Consider the following 16,979-nt stretch of genomic DNA (forward strand, 5'->3'; position numbering starts at 1 on the left):
ATTTTATTGATGCATCTAGAGTCCAGACCAATACTCCCTCCTGCCGGACTTACTTGTCACTGACTTAGTACAACTTTGTACGAAATCTAGGACAAATAATATGGGTCAGAGTGAGTACATCTTTGCTTTTAATGCTTTGGTAAAGTTGCTTTGAAGCGTGCCATGTCTGCCTTTTGATGCCTTGTGAAAGTTACTTTGAAGCATTCAAAGGGCACCACGTGAATTGCCCCCCGCCACACTATTCACGATGTGAGGTCACAACGACAGCTTCAATGTTTTCCGACGCACCCCTCATGATCACACTTTAGGTCAGAGCTTTTCTCCCCGCATCTTTGCTTTTAACACCCATTGTTCGAGTGTCCACATTGACAACAACTTTTTTCCCATGCCCTACCAACTTCTCAATTTATTGGACGCTCTAATAAGTATCCACAAATCTCCCAGTTATTAATTGATTTGAGACAGTAGCAAAGATTACACAATAGGACCTTCCCTACCGTTTTTCATCAAGAAAGAAAGAAAGATTGAAGACGATATGATAATTATCCAAAAAGACTTCATCTTTGCTTCTTTTTCTTTGAGCGGTCATTATCTTCTTCTTTTTTCATGCCCCTGCCACTTCTTAATTGATTTTTTGAGCGGTTTTCATCTTCGATTTTTAGAGCCGTCATCATCTTTGAGTTTTTTTCATACCTCTCCCACTTCTCAATTATTTGAACAATCTGATGAGTACCATAAAGACATCATATTTGTTTTTTTAGCGGTCATCATCTTTGCTTTGTGCGGATATCCATATGAACGTAAACTTTAAGCATTCTTATTGATGGCAACTGCTCCCATGAACGTCATGTCCAAGCATATATTTCCTTCAGATTATTCAAGTGTCCGGAGTACAGACCAACAAAATCTTTGCTTTTTCGATGCCCATTCCGAGGAGTAGCATCTTTGCTTTTTCGATGCCATTGTGTACAACTTTACCTTGGAGCGTCCAAATCGAGGGCAACTTTAATTTTCCTCGAGACCCGCACCCCTCATGAAAGTTAAAACTATAGTTTTCATTATACTACTTCCCGTCAGGTTATATGAAGACATAATGATACAGCCATTAAATTGGTTTCGTTATGCTGTGTCTTAGGAATCACAAATCAACTAATTACTGTATGGTTGTGTCTATGACAATGGGCTCAAAAAAATTCTGCTAGCTAGGCTATTCTCCGTAGGAGTTTCATTATCATCAATACAATGCCATGTCAGCATTTTTTATGATGTGGCAAAGAATTAGTGAAGGGAGATATGAGAAGGGTTCCATCTAGATGAAACAATGTGCATGGTGTTTCCAATACACCTTGTCTCTCGCACGTAAGCATATGAAGCATCAATAACGAGACAATACATTGGCTTAATATTTTATCTATATTTTAATTGGTTTATAATGGTTTGGTGGCACAGAGGGCACCACATGAATTCCCCCGTGCCACGCTCTTCACATCATTGTTTTCCCCACACACTCAAATAATCACATATTAGGTCGGAGCGTTTGTCCACGCATCTTTGCTTTTGACACCTACCGTTGGAGTGTTGAAACTAACAACATCTTTGTTTATTTTCATGCCCCTTCCACTTCTCAATTAGTAATTAGACGATCCGATGAGTATCCACGGAACATCATTTTTCTCTTTTTTTAGTGGTCATCATCTTTGCTTTTCGGGTATCTATGTGAACATGAATGTCAAGTCGGAGCATATTTCTTTCAGATTATTCAAGCGTCCGGGGTCCAAACCAAAATAATCTTTGCTTTTTCGATGCCCCTGTGAATGTAAGAATGTTACTTTTATTTGAGTGTTCGAGACGGAGCATTCCAATGAGTTCCATTTTATTGGAGCATCCAGAGTCCAGATCAATATAGCATCTTTGCTTTTTCGATGCTTTGGTAAAGTTGCTTTGAAGCATGCCATGTCTGCCTTCTCGATGCCTCGTGAAAGTTACTTTGAAGCATTCAAAGTGATGGCATGTTTGAACTAATCTATCCATGCCTCTCACGAACGTCAGTCAACATCTTAGATTTTTCGACACCTTCAGGAACGTTACCTCAGAGCGCCTACAATAGAAATGGCCTTTTGCATGGGTGGTGTGGTTCTTTGTGGTGGAACCAACCCATCCAGGTTCAAGTCTTAGACTTGGCATGGGTGCTCACATTTCCTGGATTTAATCCAGGATTTAACTGGCGCTTTGCTTTCAGTGGTAGGTGCTGTATCCGTCAACAGCGAGGCGCCTGTGATGACTTCGTCAATCTCTCAAGAAGACCCGCCGACCCGACTCAGTATCTCGGAAGTGCTCATAGGGATAGGGTGTGCGTGTGTGCGTTCATAGAGGTGAGTGTTCACGCGTGTTTGTGATGTCAGGACCATTTATGGAAATGCATGTAGTTCAACAGCTATATATAACGCCAGACAATAGGTCAGGCTAGCCAAGAACCGGTTATGATGCTACCTATTACAACCAGTTCATGTTACAAATCTTTCATAATGCCTCTGGGAGCTATCACAACCAGTTTGTGACACAAACTAGATGCTGTTGATGATTCAAACCGATTGGGGTCACCTCTGTATAGGATCAGAACCGGTCAGTGGCTTCAATCGGTTGTGGGAACTAATCTGATTCTTGGACTAAATTAAGCTATAACTGGATTTGGAGATTGCCTATATTAAGATCTACACGCAGGATAAGTTAGGGATCCAATCATTTTTTTGTTATGGTTACTAACATGTTTTCCTATCTTAGAGTAATTATTTTGGATCTTAAAATGACATTACACTATACCATAGGCATATTCAGAATTAATCAAACCAGATCAGTGTCCTCGTAAGTATCTTTGACATTTGGCCCTGCAAATGTTGAGATGAAGGGGACGCTGGTTAATACCAAAACTCTTTCCTATGCCTAATTATATTACTTACTAGCTAAGGGGGTGTTTGGTTCAGGGACTTTTTAGTCCCAGAGACTAGAAAAAGTCCCTAGGAACCAAATGGGAGGGACTTTTTCTACAGGGACTAGAAAAAGACTCTACTAGAGAGTCTTTTTTGATTAGTCCCTGGGACTAGAAAAAGTCTTAGGACTTCTGAACCAAACACCTCCTAAGTTTAGCAGCCCATGGACAGAACACTACTGCCTAATTATATTACTTACTAGCTAAGTTTATCAGCCCACGGACAGGACACTAACTCCCTCCATTACATAAACGGGATTTATATCGACATCTCATATAATTTATTTATTTTGCCATTTCTTTCATAATACATCTCACTTTTCTTCTTGGTTCCCGCACCCGGCCAATACTTCTCACACCTATTTATTCTTAATCCATTCTAAATGGTCAGTCACTAGAAACGCACTATAAGTGCACAAATTTATATGAGATGTTTTGTCGAACTGAGTGAGATTACAGAATCATTTTCACCGGCGGTTCTAAACCCTCCATCACGGCCGGTTTTCTCATTCGCGTGGAAAAATCGACGGTGATAATTTAGCACAAAACCATTGGTGATAATCATTTTCACCGCCTGTTCATGGCGGTGATAATCTTCTAAAAAATTATAGAAAAGATCGACGGTGCTAATTTTGCATAAAAGTTTAGCCTACATTCTTCCTTAGATCCCTTCTTTTACTCCGATAGTATTGCGGATCACAATCGATGCAAAGAAAATGAATGCATTTCCATACTATAATAAAAAGGTAAGTGTAATAAATAGAGAACTGGATCATGTCACATGACTTATTCCATTTCTACTCTATGGGATCTTACGGAGCCTGTTCATGGATGACATGGTTGCGGTATGATCATAGAAGATATTCTCCTCAAGTGAACCAGCCTATCCTTCCTAGGTAGGGGACTTACATGTTGATTGGATGCGGAGACACCTTTGGTTGTGAATTCTAATGTGGCAGATCCAATTCTTTATCTGCATGGCCAAATCAATAATTCAAGTCACACACTCCCATAATCCGCCTTTTTTCTTTCGTAAAATTAACTTCAACTATTTGTTTGTATTGTATAAAAATACTTTGGAGTTGAAGAGAAGTATCCAAATGACATGTGTTATTTTACAATAACCCATGCTTGTAGCAATGAAATACCAAAACCTACCCGATATGATATATGATAATTATAATTCTCTATGATATGCCTTCCCTATAAAGGACCCGAAATACCTTGCTTACGTATCATTGGAAAGTGCATTAACATAAATACGGCAGTAAGCAGAGGCAGTACAAAGGTATGTAAACTATAAAAACGAGTCAAAGTGGATTGGCCCACACTAGCACTTCCGCGTAATAACTCCACTAAAGGCGATCCTATTACCGGAATGGCGTCAGGTACACCTGTCACAATTTTGACTGCCCAATAGCCAATTTGATCCCAAGGCAAAGAATAACCAGTTACACCAAATGATGCAGTCAAAACAGCCAAAACCACACCTGTGACCCAAGTTAATTCACGGGGTTTTTTAAATCCCCCTGTGAGATACACACGAAATACATGCAGGATCATCATTAAAACCATCATACTTGCTGACCATCGATGAACTGATCGGATTAACCAACCAAAGTTGGCCTCGGTCATTATGTATTGAACCAAGGAAAAAGCCTCTGTAACGGTTGGTCGGTAGTAAAAAGTCATAGCAAAACCGGTAGCGACTTGTACTAGAAAACAAGTAAGTGTAATTCCCCCTAAACAATAAAATATGTTGACATGGGGAGGAACATATTTACTAGTTATATCATCTGTAATTGCCTGAATCTCAAGACGTTCCTCAAACCAATCATATACTTTATTGAGATAGGTAACTAACCCGAGTCCCCCTCTAAGAGCCGTATATGAAAATTTCATCTCGTACGGCTCAAGCAGAAACACAAAAATTTTCAACGAATATTAGAAAAAAGGTTCAAAACTTCATCAGCCACTGAATTGGGTCGATTTGCCTTGAAGATATCAAATAAGAAAAATCCGGAATATCTTCTTTGTGATGATAATGCCAAAAAATCTCAAGTTGGCGCGTCTTTCTTTCTTCCTTTCCCTTATGTTGGTCATTAGAGGCTTCTTGACTTTTCTCTTCCCTATAAAGGATTTGTTTTTTTATGCGTAATATAGAAATTATCTTGTTGAGATCCTATGAATCAGTTCAATTAAAACCTTAGATTCATACTAGAGCCACGATGATTTAGTCTCAAGCTAAACAAAAGGCAAGGGTTCTTCGAATAAGAACCGCTTGATAATCATTTATTGAATCAGTGTAATGACTCGACAAAATCGAGAGAAAAAAAAGTTGTCTTTTGGGCAAACAAAATTGGAAGGAAGAAAATTTCTTTTTTATTTTTATTTAAGAACTACTTGAATTTTTCAGTCTGGTTGCGAGGTCTTAATAGTGAGTATGAATCATAGTTCCATTTTTTTTTGATCCACTCTATCTATTTCGTGTTCCAGATACTAGAATAAATATAGGACCGATAGTGATAATCATTTTCAATGTCGGTTCGAGCCATGGACCGGCGGTGATAATCTTTTAAAAAAATATGTAGCAACAAACCGACGGTGATAATCTTTAAAAAAATTATAAAAAAGATAACGGCCGTAATAATTTTTTTTAAACCCAAGCAAATTAAACCGCACAATCGCCCCATCACAAGGCCGCTCAAGGCACATGATTTTTCACACGAGATATAAAGTGTGCATCACAGGGATTCAAGAACTTACAGTTTCCCTGTTTGTTTGGGCTTCTGCTTCAGCTTTTGATGCTTCTAGCCCTCTAAAAAGCACTTCTCCCGTTTACACATGAAGCTGAGAAGCACGTTCGGAGGTGCTTCGTGCAGCTTCTGGAGGGAAGCACCTACAAACGTGCTTCTCCACTTTATGTATAAACAGGAGAAGTGTTTTTTAGAGCGCTAGAGAAACACCAAAAACTAAAGCAGAAGCGCAACAAACAGATCCTTGGTCTCCCTTGCCCAGCTTCTCCCACAAGCCGTCCCAACGAATTTGGGAGACTAGGCGAGGGGTCGTATGTGAGAAGCCAGAAATTAAGCCTAAAAGATTATGCGTGAGTGCGAGGCATCGTTTCCTTTTGTCACATCCGGCCGGCGCAGCCGCACAGCATGGCTCCCATAGTTCCAGCCTAGTTTCATTCGCCGAGAGAGAGAGAGAGAGAGAGAGAGAGAGAGAGAGAGAGAGAGAGAGAGAGACTAGAGAGATCATGGGGGATCCCCTGCTGCCCATGGTGAGCTCTTCCATGGGTACCCGTAGTTCCATTCGCCTCTCATGATGTTGCCAGTTTGTGCATCGTTGTATTGACTTTGGGGGGGGGGGGGGGGGGGGGGGGATCATGGGGGATCCCATGGTGAGCTCTTCCACGGGAGCGATGAACTCCCTCCTCGATAAGCTGGGAGTACTGGAGAACCAGTATCCCGACCTCGCTGAAGGTGTGCGAGAGAGCCTAATGAGCCTAAGCGATGTCTTGCACAGCTTTGCTAGGCAGAGGACGAGGAACTCCCTCATCAACGAGTGGATGCTGCAAGTCCGGGAGATGGTGTACGACATGGAGGACTGGATCGACGGCGATCCCTCCAAGGCCAAGCTGGACGATGTGGAGGAACAAATCGAAGAATTCAAGGCCCAGATCCAAGGTGCACGGGACCGCTGCACAAGGTATGGCCTTCTCAGCAGCACAACGCCTAGTACTAGTACTACTTGTGCACTACAAGATGATGCTGAAACCAGAGAATCAGTTGCCATGGATCCTAAACTGCTCCATGGGGAGGCGCCTTGCCGCCTTGTGGGCAGCGATGAACCAAGGAATGTTCTTGTTAACCACCTGATGGACCAAGAAGAGCGGCGTAAGGTGGTGTGCATCGTGGGAACCGGAGGAATTGGCAAGTCAACTCTTGCCACGGGAATATACCGACAGCTCCAAGGGCAGTTCAGCTGCGGGGCTTTCGTGCATCTCGGCCGGAACCCGTCTGTGAAGACGACCCTGATCAGTATACTCAAGCAAGTAATGCCGGACTGGCACTGCGAAGAGTATTTATGGAACGGCTACAACTCTGAGGACATGGAAGCATGGGACGAGAAGAAGGTCATCAATAAACTCTGGGCATTCTTAAAAACAAAGAGGTACTGAACCATATCTTCTTATCTTACTATTACGTACTAACTTAATATTTCTCTCATTGTGATATCAAGCCATATCCAATACGTACTGATGTTCACTTTATCATTTTGTTCTTTTTGCTAGTTATTTTGTTGTGCTCGTGGACATGCGGAGCATATCGACTTGGAAGAAGATCAGTTGTGCTTTGCCTAATAAAGACAAGTCTTCTGATAGGATATTGATTACAACTTGTACCAAGGATGTAGCAGAATCATGTTGCATACATCCCAGTGATTTTGTTCATCCGATGGAGCGCCTTAGCGAGAAAGATTCCAAAACATTATTTCATAGTAAAGTACCTATTTCAGAACAACATAGGCTGCTTGAAGTTTCTGATGACATGTTGGAAATTTGTGGTGGCGGCGTGCCATTGGCCATAACTATTACAGCTGCATTATTATCTAGGAAATCTGCATGCTTGCCACCTGACCAATGTCATTCCACACCACAATGGATGAGAAAGGTACTGGAGATCAGCTATGATGATCTACCACTTCCTTTGAAGTCTTGTTTTCTGTACTTGAGTGCTTTTCCTGGAAATCGTACCATCAAGAAAGATAGTTTGATAAGAAGATGGGAAGCTGAAGGATTAATTGCTAAAAGAGATGGAGAAAGCTTGTGGGAAACAGGGGAAAGCTACTTCAATGAGCTTATCAATAGGAGACTGATTCAACCGGCATTTGATGATGATAATGATGAGCCGACGGGTTGTACTGTTCATGGTGTTGTTCTTGATTTCATGGAATCCTTGTCAGCCGAAGAAAACTTCACTACTAAAGGTGGAAAGTTGAAGTGTGGACTATTTCCTTATGAAAGGGTCCGGCGAATCTGCCTTGACTGCGGCGAACAAGACGAAGGTGACGCCTTGCTTAGCAGTAAATATTATTGTTCTTCGAAACAAAAGAGTCGGGAGGAGGACTCAAGCAGTGAAGAAAGCTCAGTTTGTGACCAAGACAAAGCAATTTCTTTGCACCTATCTCAGGTGAGATCCTTTGCATTCTGTGGGGATGTTGGAAGGATCCCTGATCTTTTAGATCACTTCAAACTTGTACGGGTGCTAGATCTCAGTGATGTCAGCTTGCAAAACAAACAACTGGGAAGCATTGGAAGTTTGTCTCTGCTGAGGTACTTGGCACTTGGCGGGGCCGATGTCACAGAGCTGCCTCAACAAATTATGGAACTTGACCACCTGTCTACCTTAGATTTAAGGCAGACTGAGGTAAATGAATTACCAGAATTTAAGGGCACGACCAAGTTGGCGTGTTTGCTTGCAAATGGTCTCACAATACGGGGACAGGGAGGAGGAATGGGGGAAATGGAAAAATTGGAGGAACTATCAACGGTCTGTCTGGGTGGTGATGGCTCACTTGCTGACAATGTGGCAGGGCTTGTTAGAAAGTTGATGCGGCTGCGGATGCTTGGGGTGAGATTTAGGATTACGTATAATAATACTGCAGAAGAAGCGGAACGGCAGGGCATCAAGCATTTGGTGGAGGAGGTGGGGAAATCAAACTTGCAGTTCCTTTTTCTTGATGAATACCCTCATCGTCTGCTCGACTTACTTGTTGACTGCTGGAGCCATGTAAGGCCACGTTACCTGCGGAAATTTGAGCTAAGATTGGACTGGCTATTGTGCCCCCTAAAAGTCCCACAGAAGATCTCTTTGCTTGTTGACCTCACTCACTTGCATATTGGAGTTTCAATAGTAGATGCAGAAGGTGTCCGCGCCCTCGGGGGGCTGCCAAAGTTAGTCCTCCTAAAATTGCATTCACTGCGGCCACAACATGTATATGGCCTCACCGGTGAACCACAAAGGTGAGTAAAGTGTTTTCTTTATCGCATGCATTGCATTTTTCTAGGCAAATGCTTAGTTAATTAGCTTAGTGACTGACTGTACGTATCCATGCATATTGCAGCCCAGCAAGGTTGTCCGTGAGCAGCAAGGATGGCTTTCAGCGCCTCAAGGTGTTCTGGTACGTCTGCGAGCATGGCGCTTGGACGGGGCTGCAGTTTGAAGAAGGCTCCATGCCGCACCTCCGAAGGCTTCTCATTGACTTCCAGTCATCGGAGGATACAGATCACTTTGTGCTTGGTATCCAGCATTTCTCTTGTCTCGTGCAGGTCCGTGCCACCATCTACTGTGAGCCTACTTCAACAACGGTTTCTGCCGCGGAGACCCACATCAGAGACCAAGTGTCTCAGAACCCCAACAATCCCCTACTGGAATTCAACAGAAAACGTCGAGGCCGTTTGGTGAGGCGTCTAGGGCCGCTCTCTAATGTGAAGAAGCAGCCATCGGCGGTGATTAAGATCCGCAGCCTGGATCACTGGACCATGATGATCGAGCAGGAGGACAACAAGCTGCTCGTGATTGAGTTCACCGCGAGCTGGTGCAGGGCATCCGACACCATAGCTCCCTTTTTTGCTCATCTCGCCAACCAGTTTCCAGATGCCATTTTTCTCGAGGTTGATATTGATGATATGAAGTATATTGCCGAGGCATACAAAGTTGATGGTGCGCCGATGTTCCTGTTCATGAACAGGCTAGAGGTTAAGGACACGCTTCGTGGCGCACACAAGGATGAGCTGCTTGAGAAGATTCAGCGGCAGATGGCCCGGCTTGTGGACAAATGATACGGCGCTTGCTCCCCCCGGCATTCATATCCTTGGTCGCCGGCCGTATCATGCATCCGGCGTACACTGTTCCGTGAGCTGATTTGATCCTTTCTTTCGCTTGTTTGATTTGGATTTCATCTTTAGGACAAATTATTGCCTAATAAGGCCGTTTGATTCCTTACAATGTGTGTCCGTCAGACTGCAGTAATGATTAATAGTCCTAATAATACTGTAAGCCCCGACATTGTTTGCGTCTGTGGCATATTAAGGCCTCCTGTATGCTACGTATAAACCATCGTGCATATGTTGTACTGCTATTTGCTCAACAACCCACCCACCCCCCTAAAAAAAACAAAGAATGCAGATATATCTGAATCTGTACAGAATTCGCCCCTCGCTCATATACATCTGTTTTGTAGATAGATTTCCTGAAAGATTTATTATGGTTCATCTGATATATATATCTCCCTCGTATGCATCCGTACAGACTTGGATAGGAAGCCTCAAATGCAGTTTTTGTAATCGTAATGAGCACTATACAACATCTCTTCTCTGACTGTTTTCTTGCTAAAACTATTTGGCATGTTGTCAGGATCGCCTTAGGCATCAATAAACCATAGTGATCGGTCGCGAGGTTTCTTTTTTCTTTGACGAAACAACCATTAGCGGGTTATTTATTGCCAAAGAACGGCCGAACAGAATTCGACCGCGGAAGAGGTGGCCCGTTTATAAGGGAAACTGGGCCGAAAGCCGAACAGAGAAAAAACACAAAAAAACGCTGGAGCTGGGAGGTAGGGTTATGAGGTCTAGAAAACTAGAAAAAACAACCTAAGGAACATCATCTGATCCAGAAACGAGAGCACCCAAACCCAAAGTCACTATATGGTGCATCTCAAATACGACCTGCACAATCACTCCACCCTTGAAAAGCTCCTTAGGTTGTGAACGGAGGGAGTAAAGTATATAGTACTGGAAAAGTAGCTAGCTAGTTGATGGTGACCCGTGTAAAGAAACTCAGGTATCGGGCTGGCAAGGAAGACAACAGCCTCGTGGGCATATAGAATGGGGCACTTGGGATTTAAAAGTGTGCAAGTAGTGCTATCTCCTATGAACATGCATGTCTTTGTTGAGTGCATTTTTCTTTCACTTCCTGGTTGGTACGGTGCATTGCGACGACTTTTTTTGTTGTTGTTGACAGATTGCGACGATTTTAGTTCTCTTGTTGAGCGGATTAGTTGTGGTAGCTGAAGATTGGAGCCGTTGGACGACATCTGGTGTATATATCTATATCTATACCTACTATTAAAGGAAATAGGTATTTTTGGTTTGGTTCCGCTTTGTTTCGTCCCGTTTCGTCCCGGCCCACATGCAGAGGAAACAAAAAACTAAGCAACGAGGATGTACGTGAAAGGAAACTGTGATGGCCGGCCCATATGTCTATTTTAGTTGCCAGCCCATATATTGCGCTAAGGACGCTTCATCGCTCGTCCGAGGAGAGAACGCACGGTGTACGCCGTGCGTACGGCACCACCGCTGCTGCCATCCTCCAGCGCCGTGTCCGTTTTGAATCTGATCCGCTTAGGAGAACTACTTCAATACAGAGCCATCGATGCCCCGATCAGGATTCCACAAAGAATTCAAGTAATAAAAACGAAAACTAGACTAGAAATCGAGCTAAATTGCATCACAAATTTGCAAGTCTGCAAGCATCTCGCCCCCGTCGACTTCGCCGGAAGTTTGCCCAAATGTTGCCTCCACCGACTTTGCCAGAAAACAAGATGGCGTCCGACAGAATCTATTCAATGTCACCTGCAATATCTCGCGCCCGTTGACTTCGCCGGAAATTCACCCAATATCGGCTCACCGACTTCACCAGAAAACAAGACGCAGTCCGACAGTATCTGTTCAATGTCGCCTCCGCCTACTTCACCGGAAGACTGCCCAATGTCGCCTCATCAGACTTCGACGAAAAACAAGCCAGCGTCCGACAGCTTTTGGTTCTCTGGCGACCTACAGTTCATTGCTTCAAATATGTCTGCAACCTCTCTTCCTTCCCAACTCGCTTTGGCTGCTTGACTGCATCTCAATTTGATCTGATGTATTATTATTTTACTATATACTTGGCCCGTACTAATCTCTCTTTGGACGTATTTATTGACACTAATTAACCTTGATGAGATAGCAATGTTTCTTCCTGGAGAGATCCATGCCAAGGACCATATCCTCCAGGACAAAGTGTAAAGGTCCTGAATTATAGTGGTATGCACTAGAGATACATTCATGTATATGACTGACAGTAACATTAGCAACTGTTGTATGTTTTTTTTCTAGGCAATCGAGAATTCTGCAAGAGTTGCTTCCTACAATTTATCCCTTTGGATTTAATATATAAGTTACGTTTTTTCCTAAGGGGAAAATGAGTTTAGATATGACCTCCTGACGTGCACGTACCCTTTGTAGATGCATTTTCCGCGCATGCATTCATGGTTGATCTACAGGCCTAATAGTATATTGTACATTGGTGGACACAACATGCAATCCCTGACAGTGATGTAGATAGGTAACGAGAACCCAGTATTGCAGCATATCATCTCAATTTTGTATTGGGTTAACACACACTAAGTTACCAAGTAACCAACAGTTCCAAACTCATATATGTATATATAGTCGGTGATCATGTACATGCTTATTGGTATGCTAGGTGATTACTCATGAGTGCTTGCAAGAGTGGATGAATTAGTGCAGATCTTTCATACATGCAGTTTCTGGAGGCACAACTTTTACATGTCACTGACGTCCTAATTTAGAAGTAGTCTGTATTATTAATTTATTTCTCATGTGCTTCATGAAGTTTTTGGTAGTTCACTGTATCATGAGCACATAGTATTTGACATGCGTTATGGATCATCTCACCCCTAAGCAGTGAATGAGTCAGGTATTTGAGGAAATTACCTAAGTTGTTGTTTGATAATTTAGTTCCCAATTCTCATTTTGTTTCCATCTAAATCCTGAGGCCTACACCATGAGAACTCAGCAGTAGTATTTCATTGGTGACAAACTCAGCAGTGTTGAGAGAGTAATGCTCCTTTGTGAATCTAGCTGCAGCAAGTAGCAATGAGAACTGATGCAAGCAAGTAGTAACGATGAACAAGATGCTCCTAATTCTGTAGTATGTATCGTATAGCACACTTCTTTTTTCGCTGCGGTATCACAATACTGACTTTTTCTTGTTATTTTTTTATGTTAATGTGACATAAATAGTTTATCAGACTCAGCCTGTATCTTGTTGGTTCTTTGCCCGTATTTTGATAAAAAATCCAAAAATCCAGTACTCCCTCCGATCCAGTGCTAGATATATCGGTTTGAGCGTAAAGTGATATGGATTGGATGGAGTAGCTTTCTTTTATATTATTGAGAGCTGAGCGGAAACAGGGACTAACCAGTCAAAAATTGTAGGCTGTAGTGCGTGACTAACTCCAGGTGTCCAAGTGTTTTCTTTTTCTGAGAGCGTACGTGCTGTGTAAGCCAAGTCCTTATATCTGGGCCAAGCCTGAATAGTGCAAATAAATTACAAATGAACATAAGTTTCAAAATAAAAAATGTTATAATCATCAAAAAAATGATTTAAAATTTTCAAATAATGTTCTAAAAAATTACAAAAAAATATCTGTTAAAAAACGTGTGTTATACTAGACAACAAAAAAAGAGTGACGAAAGACTATTCCATGCATCACTATTTTATCATCGGATGAAAGTGCAGAGCTGCAATACATCCTGATGAACGATGTTAGTAGGATTTCTGCACATTCGCACTTCATGGACTGAAAAGTGGTACTTAGGGTTACATTATTTCTGACGTTCGTAAAAAATTGAGTATAAGAAATGTCGAGAAATGACACACGAAGCATGTTCTATAAATTTATCGCCCGTTGCAACGCACGAGCATTCGTACTAGTACTGGACTAAAGTATGTATGGGCTTAACCTAAAGAAGCCTATAAAGAGCTGCAGTTATGGGCCTCTAATTTGTCTGTTGGAAGTTATGGCACTAGTAGGAAAAGGGGCTTTTACCCCAGTTTGTAAGGGCCTTTTGTCCCGGTTTTCGAACCGGGACTAAAGGGTCGTTACTAAAGCCCTAACCCTTTAGTCCCGGTTCTTACACGAACCGGGACAGAAGATCCTCCACGTGGCCGCTGCTGCCAGCCCAGGCAGGGGGGCCTTTGGTCCCGGTTGGTGCCACCAACCGGGACCAATAGGCAGGGCCTTTTGTCCTGGTTGGTGTCACCAACCGGGACCAATAGGCATCCACGCGTCAGCATTTCAGGGGCTGGGGTTTTTGTTTTTTTTGAAAGGGGGGGGGGTTGGGGGGTTAATTTAGGTGTTTCATATATTGTGTTAGCTAGCTAATTAATAGAGAGAAGTGTCCTCTCTTATCTCCGTGCTTGGTCGACGCTACGTACTATATACGTATGGAGAGGACTAGACACGCTAGCTAGTAAGCAAATGAAGGAAACAGAAGATCGTCATGAACATATGGATACAGAGAGAAGTGATATCGAACACCTCTCCTTCTCAGAGAGATTGGTCGAACAACAAGTTCTCGTATATCTATCTGGCACTACCGGCTACGTATGTACAATAATTATCTCTTACAATATAATCTCCTAATTAAATTGTAAGAACACAAGGTCCACATAGTATTCTCCGTTTTCAGCGATCACGTGGTCAAGGAAGAATGCCGCCAATTCCTCTTGAATTCCTCGCATACGATCTGGTGCTAGGAGTTCATCACGCATCTGAAAGATCTAATTTGAAGAAGGGGGTCAATACATATATATATATATATATATATATATATATATATATATATATGAATAAATGAAACTCGACACAAATGATGGTAATAAAATAAAATTGTGAATATTATTGCTTACGCACTTCATATTGTTCGTCAGAGTAGCCCCGCTCACAGGTCGTGTGGCGGATGGACTCGCAAACGTAGTATCCACAGTAATTATTTCCGGGTTCCTGCCACAACCACTTTACAAGAAATAGAGGTCAATCAAACTGATAATCAAGCATGAAACTAGCGCTTGAATCACTAGGAGATGCGCGGAACATGCTACTAGAGTACTTACTTTCGGGTGTTTAAATTGCAACTTCTTCGGCAGTCCCGGAGCTTTTGTGGTGAATTTTCTCCAAACCCTGCCAGACAAAGAAAACAATTACTTGATATCAGGAAATGAACAAAGTTGCTGATATGGTGGCTAATGATCGATTTAACTTACTTCTCGAGCATTTGAGTCATGTTCGCATAGTCCTGGGGATTTTTTCGTCTCGAGTCTAAGACGGTTACTACTCCCTGCTCAAGCTTAATCTCTAGGAGAATATAGTGGAAGCTGCGCATGCATGCATAAGTCATCAATTACATTACCATAACCTGGACTAATAAGGGAAACCGAATATGCACAAGACAGGAACACTCACTTGAAGTTGTAAGGAATGAGTAATATATCTTTGTTTTGATTTAATACCAACGATCGTAGCAAGTTGGCCTCGGCTTCTTTGGGATGTTTTTCAACCGTAAATGCATCTATGAGATTTGTGTTAATGAACCCAATATCACCGATTTGTCTTTTCTTCAATTCGGCGATCTTCAATCTGCATAATATAGTGAGGATAATTATAAATACATGCAATGAAAGAGCTGACCTATATAGAGAGACTTAATGACAGAAGTAGTACTACTTACAGACAGTAGCAAGTGATCGTTGTTTTATCGAGGGCCTTTTGATTGTAAAACTGGAAGAACTCCTCAAATGGAACATTCAGCAGTTCAATTCCAACGAGGTCATGCTCCGGTTTAACTTTCAGCGTCAAAGTATTCATCCCATCAGACTCTCTGCAGGTTTTCATGTACCAATCATGTAATCTTCGCATCATCGTTGTTAGAGATCTTTCATCTTTGATGAGAGGCTTCCCGTAATGGTATTTGTGTTCGTCCACCTCCATGATTTCATAATGTACATCATCGGGCAGGTAATCTCCAAGATTGCTATAACCGGCCACCATCCTCGGATCATTAGCGACGATTTCTTTTGACACCTTGAGCGGGGGGCACGATTGGTTCGCTTGTTCGCCGAGCTGGGCAATTTTTTCCCAGCTCGTCGTTCTTTTAACCTTTTATCACTGACAGTACTTCCCGACCGCTCCGCTTCGGCATATGTCTTTGCAAGAATGCGCTCATAGTTGCCTCTCGGCGGAGACTTTGGTGGTTTTGTCAGGGTAGCCAGAGTGCGCTTTGCTTTCACTGGATCTACCTTCTCCTCCGGAGGTGGATGTTTCTTTGCTTTCACCCCTTCAAAGAAGTTTGTCACTTCGGCTCGCACGATCTTCCTGGTTTCCTCCTCAGTCCTCTCGTATGGTAACTTCTCTGGAGTCTTCAGAGAAGGACCGAATCTGTATTGCCTCCCGCCTCTGGCAGCTGTACTGCTAGACGCCGGCAGAGCAGACGGAGCGGCTGCGGCTGTCTTCTTTCCTTGCTTACGAGGCGGAGGAGAAGGACTACGACGCGCTGGAGCAGCCGGAGCGGCGGCGGGTCTCTTCCGCCCTTGCTGACGAGGCGGAGAAGGAGGAGGCTGGCTGCTCTGGCGCGCCGGCGCAGGCGGAGAAGGAGGCGGAGTGCCGCCACGCGCCGGAGAAGGAGGCTGAGTGCCCTGATCACTCGCCGGAGGAGGAGGCAGAGGAGGAGGCGGAATGCCGGCACGCGCCGGAGAAGGAGGCTGAGTGCCCTGATCACTCGCCAGAGGAGGAGGCGGAGGAGGAGGCGGAGTGCCCTTACTCGCCGGAGCCGTCCAGTTCGGAAGGTTGATGAGCTCCTTCCGCCATAAGCATGGAGTTTTCAGAGTAGAACCCAGCCGAGTCTCCCCTTCACCGGTAGGGTGGTCAAGCTGGAGGTCCTCAAATCCCTCCGTTATTTCATCCACCATCACCCTAGCATATCCTTCTGGAATCGGCCGGCAGTGGTAGGTTGCGCCGGGTTCAGGAGGTAAAACAGAGCCAACAGCCGCCTTGACTTTGAAGTTCTGCCATTGCGCCATAAGGTGGCAATGTTGAGACTACGTGATAGCATCCACGGGGTAGCTAGCAGGAGCCGTCAAGACAT

At 43.3% G+C, this 16,979-nt stretch overlaps 1 protein-coding gene across 1 annotated transcript; it reads left to right on the plus strand.

Annotated features, from left to right (window-relative positions):
- The first annotated feature begins 5,950 nt into the window (after positions 1-5,950).
- Positions 5,951-10,039, plus strand: LOC109786991 (disease resistance protein Pik-2). The gene is made up of 3 exons (XM_020345553.3): positions 5,951-7,162; positions 7,284-9,014; positions 9,116-10,039. Exons 1-3 carry the CDS (start codon positions 6,375-6,377, stop codon positions 9,831-9,833), a joined length of 3,237 nt encoding a protein of 1,078 aa, XP_020201142.1. The 5' UTR covers positions 5,951-6,374; the 3' UTR covers positions 9,834-10,039.
- Positions 10,040-16,979: the final 6,940 nt, after the last annotated feature.

The sequence above is a fragment of the Aegilops tauschii genome, chromosome 3 (assembly GCF_002575655.3).
Source record: "Aegilops tauschii subsp. strangulata cultivar AL8/78 chromosome 3, Aet v6.0, whole genome shotgun sequence".
Classification (NCBI taxonomy): Eukaryota; Viridiplantae; Streptophyta; class Magnoliopsida; order Poales; family Poaceae; genus Aegilops; species Aegilops tauschii.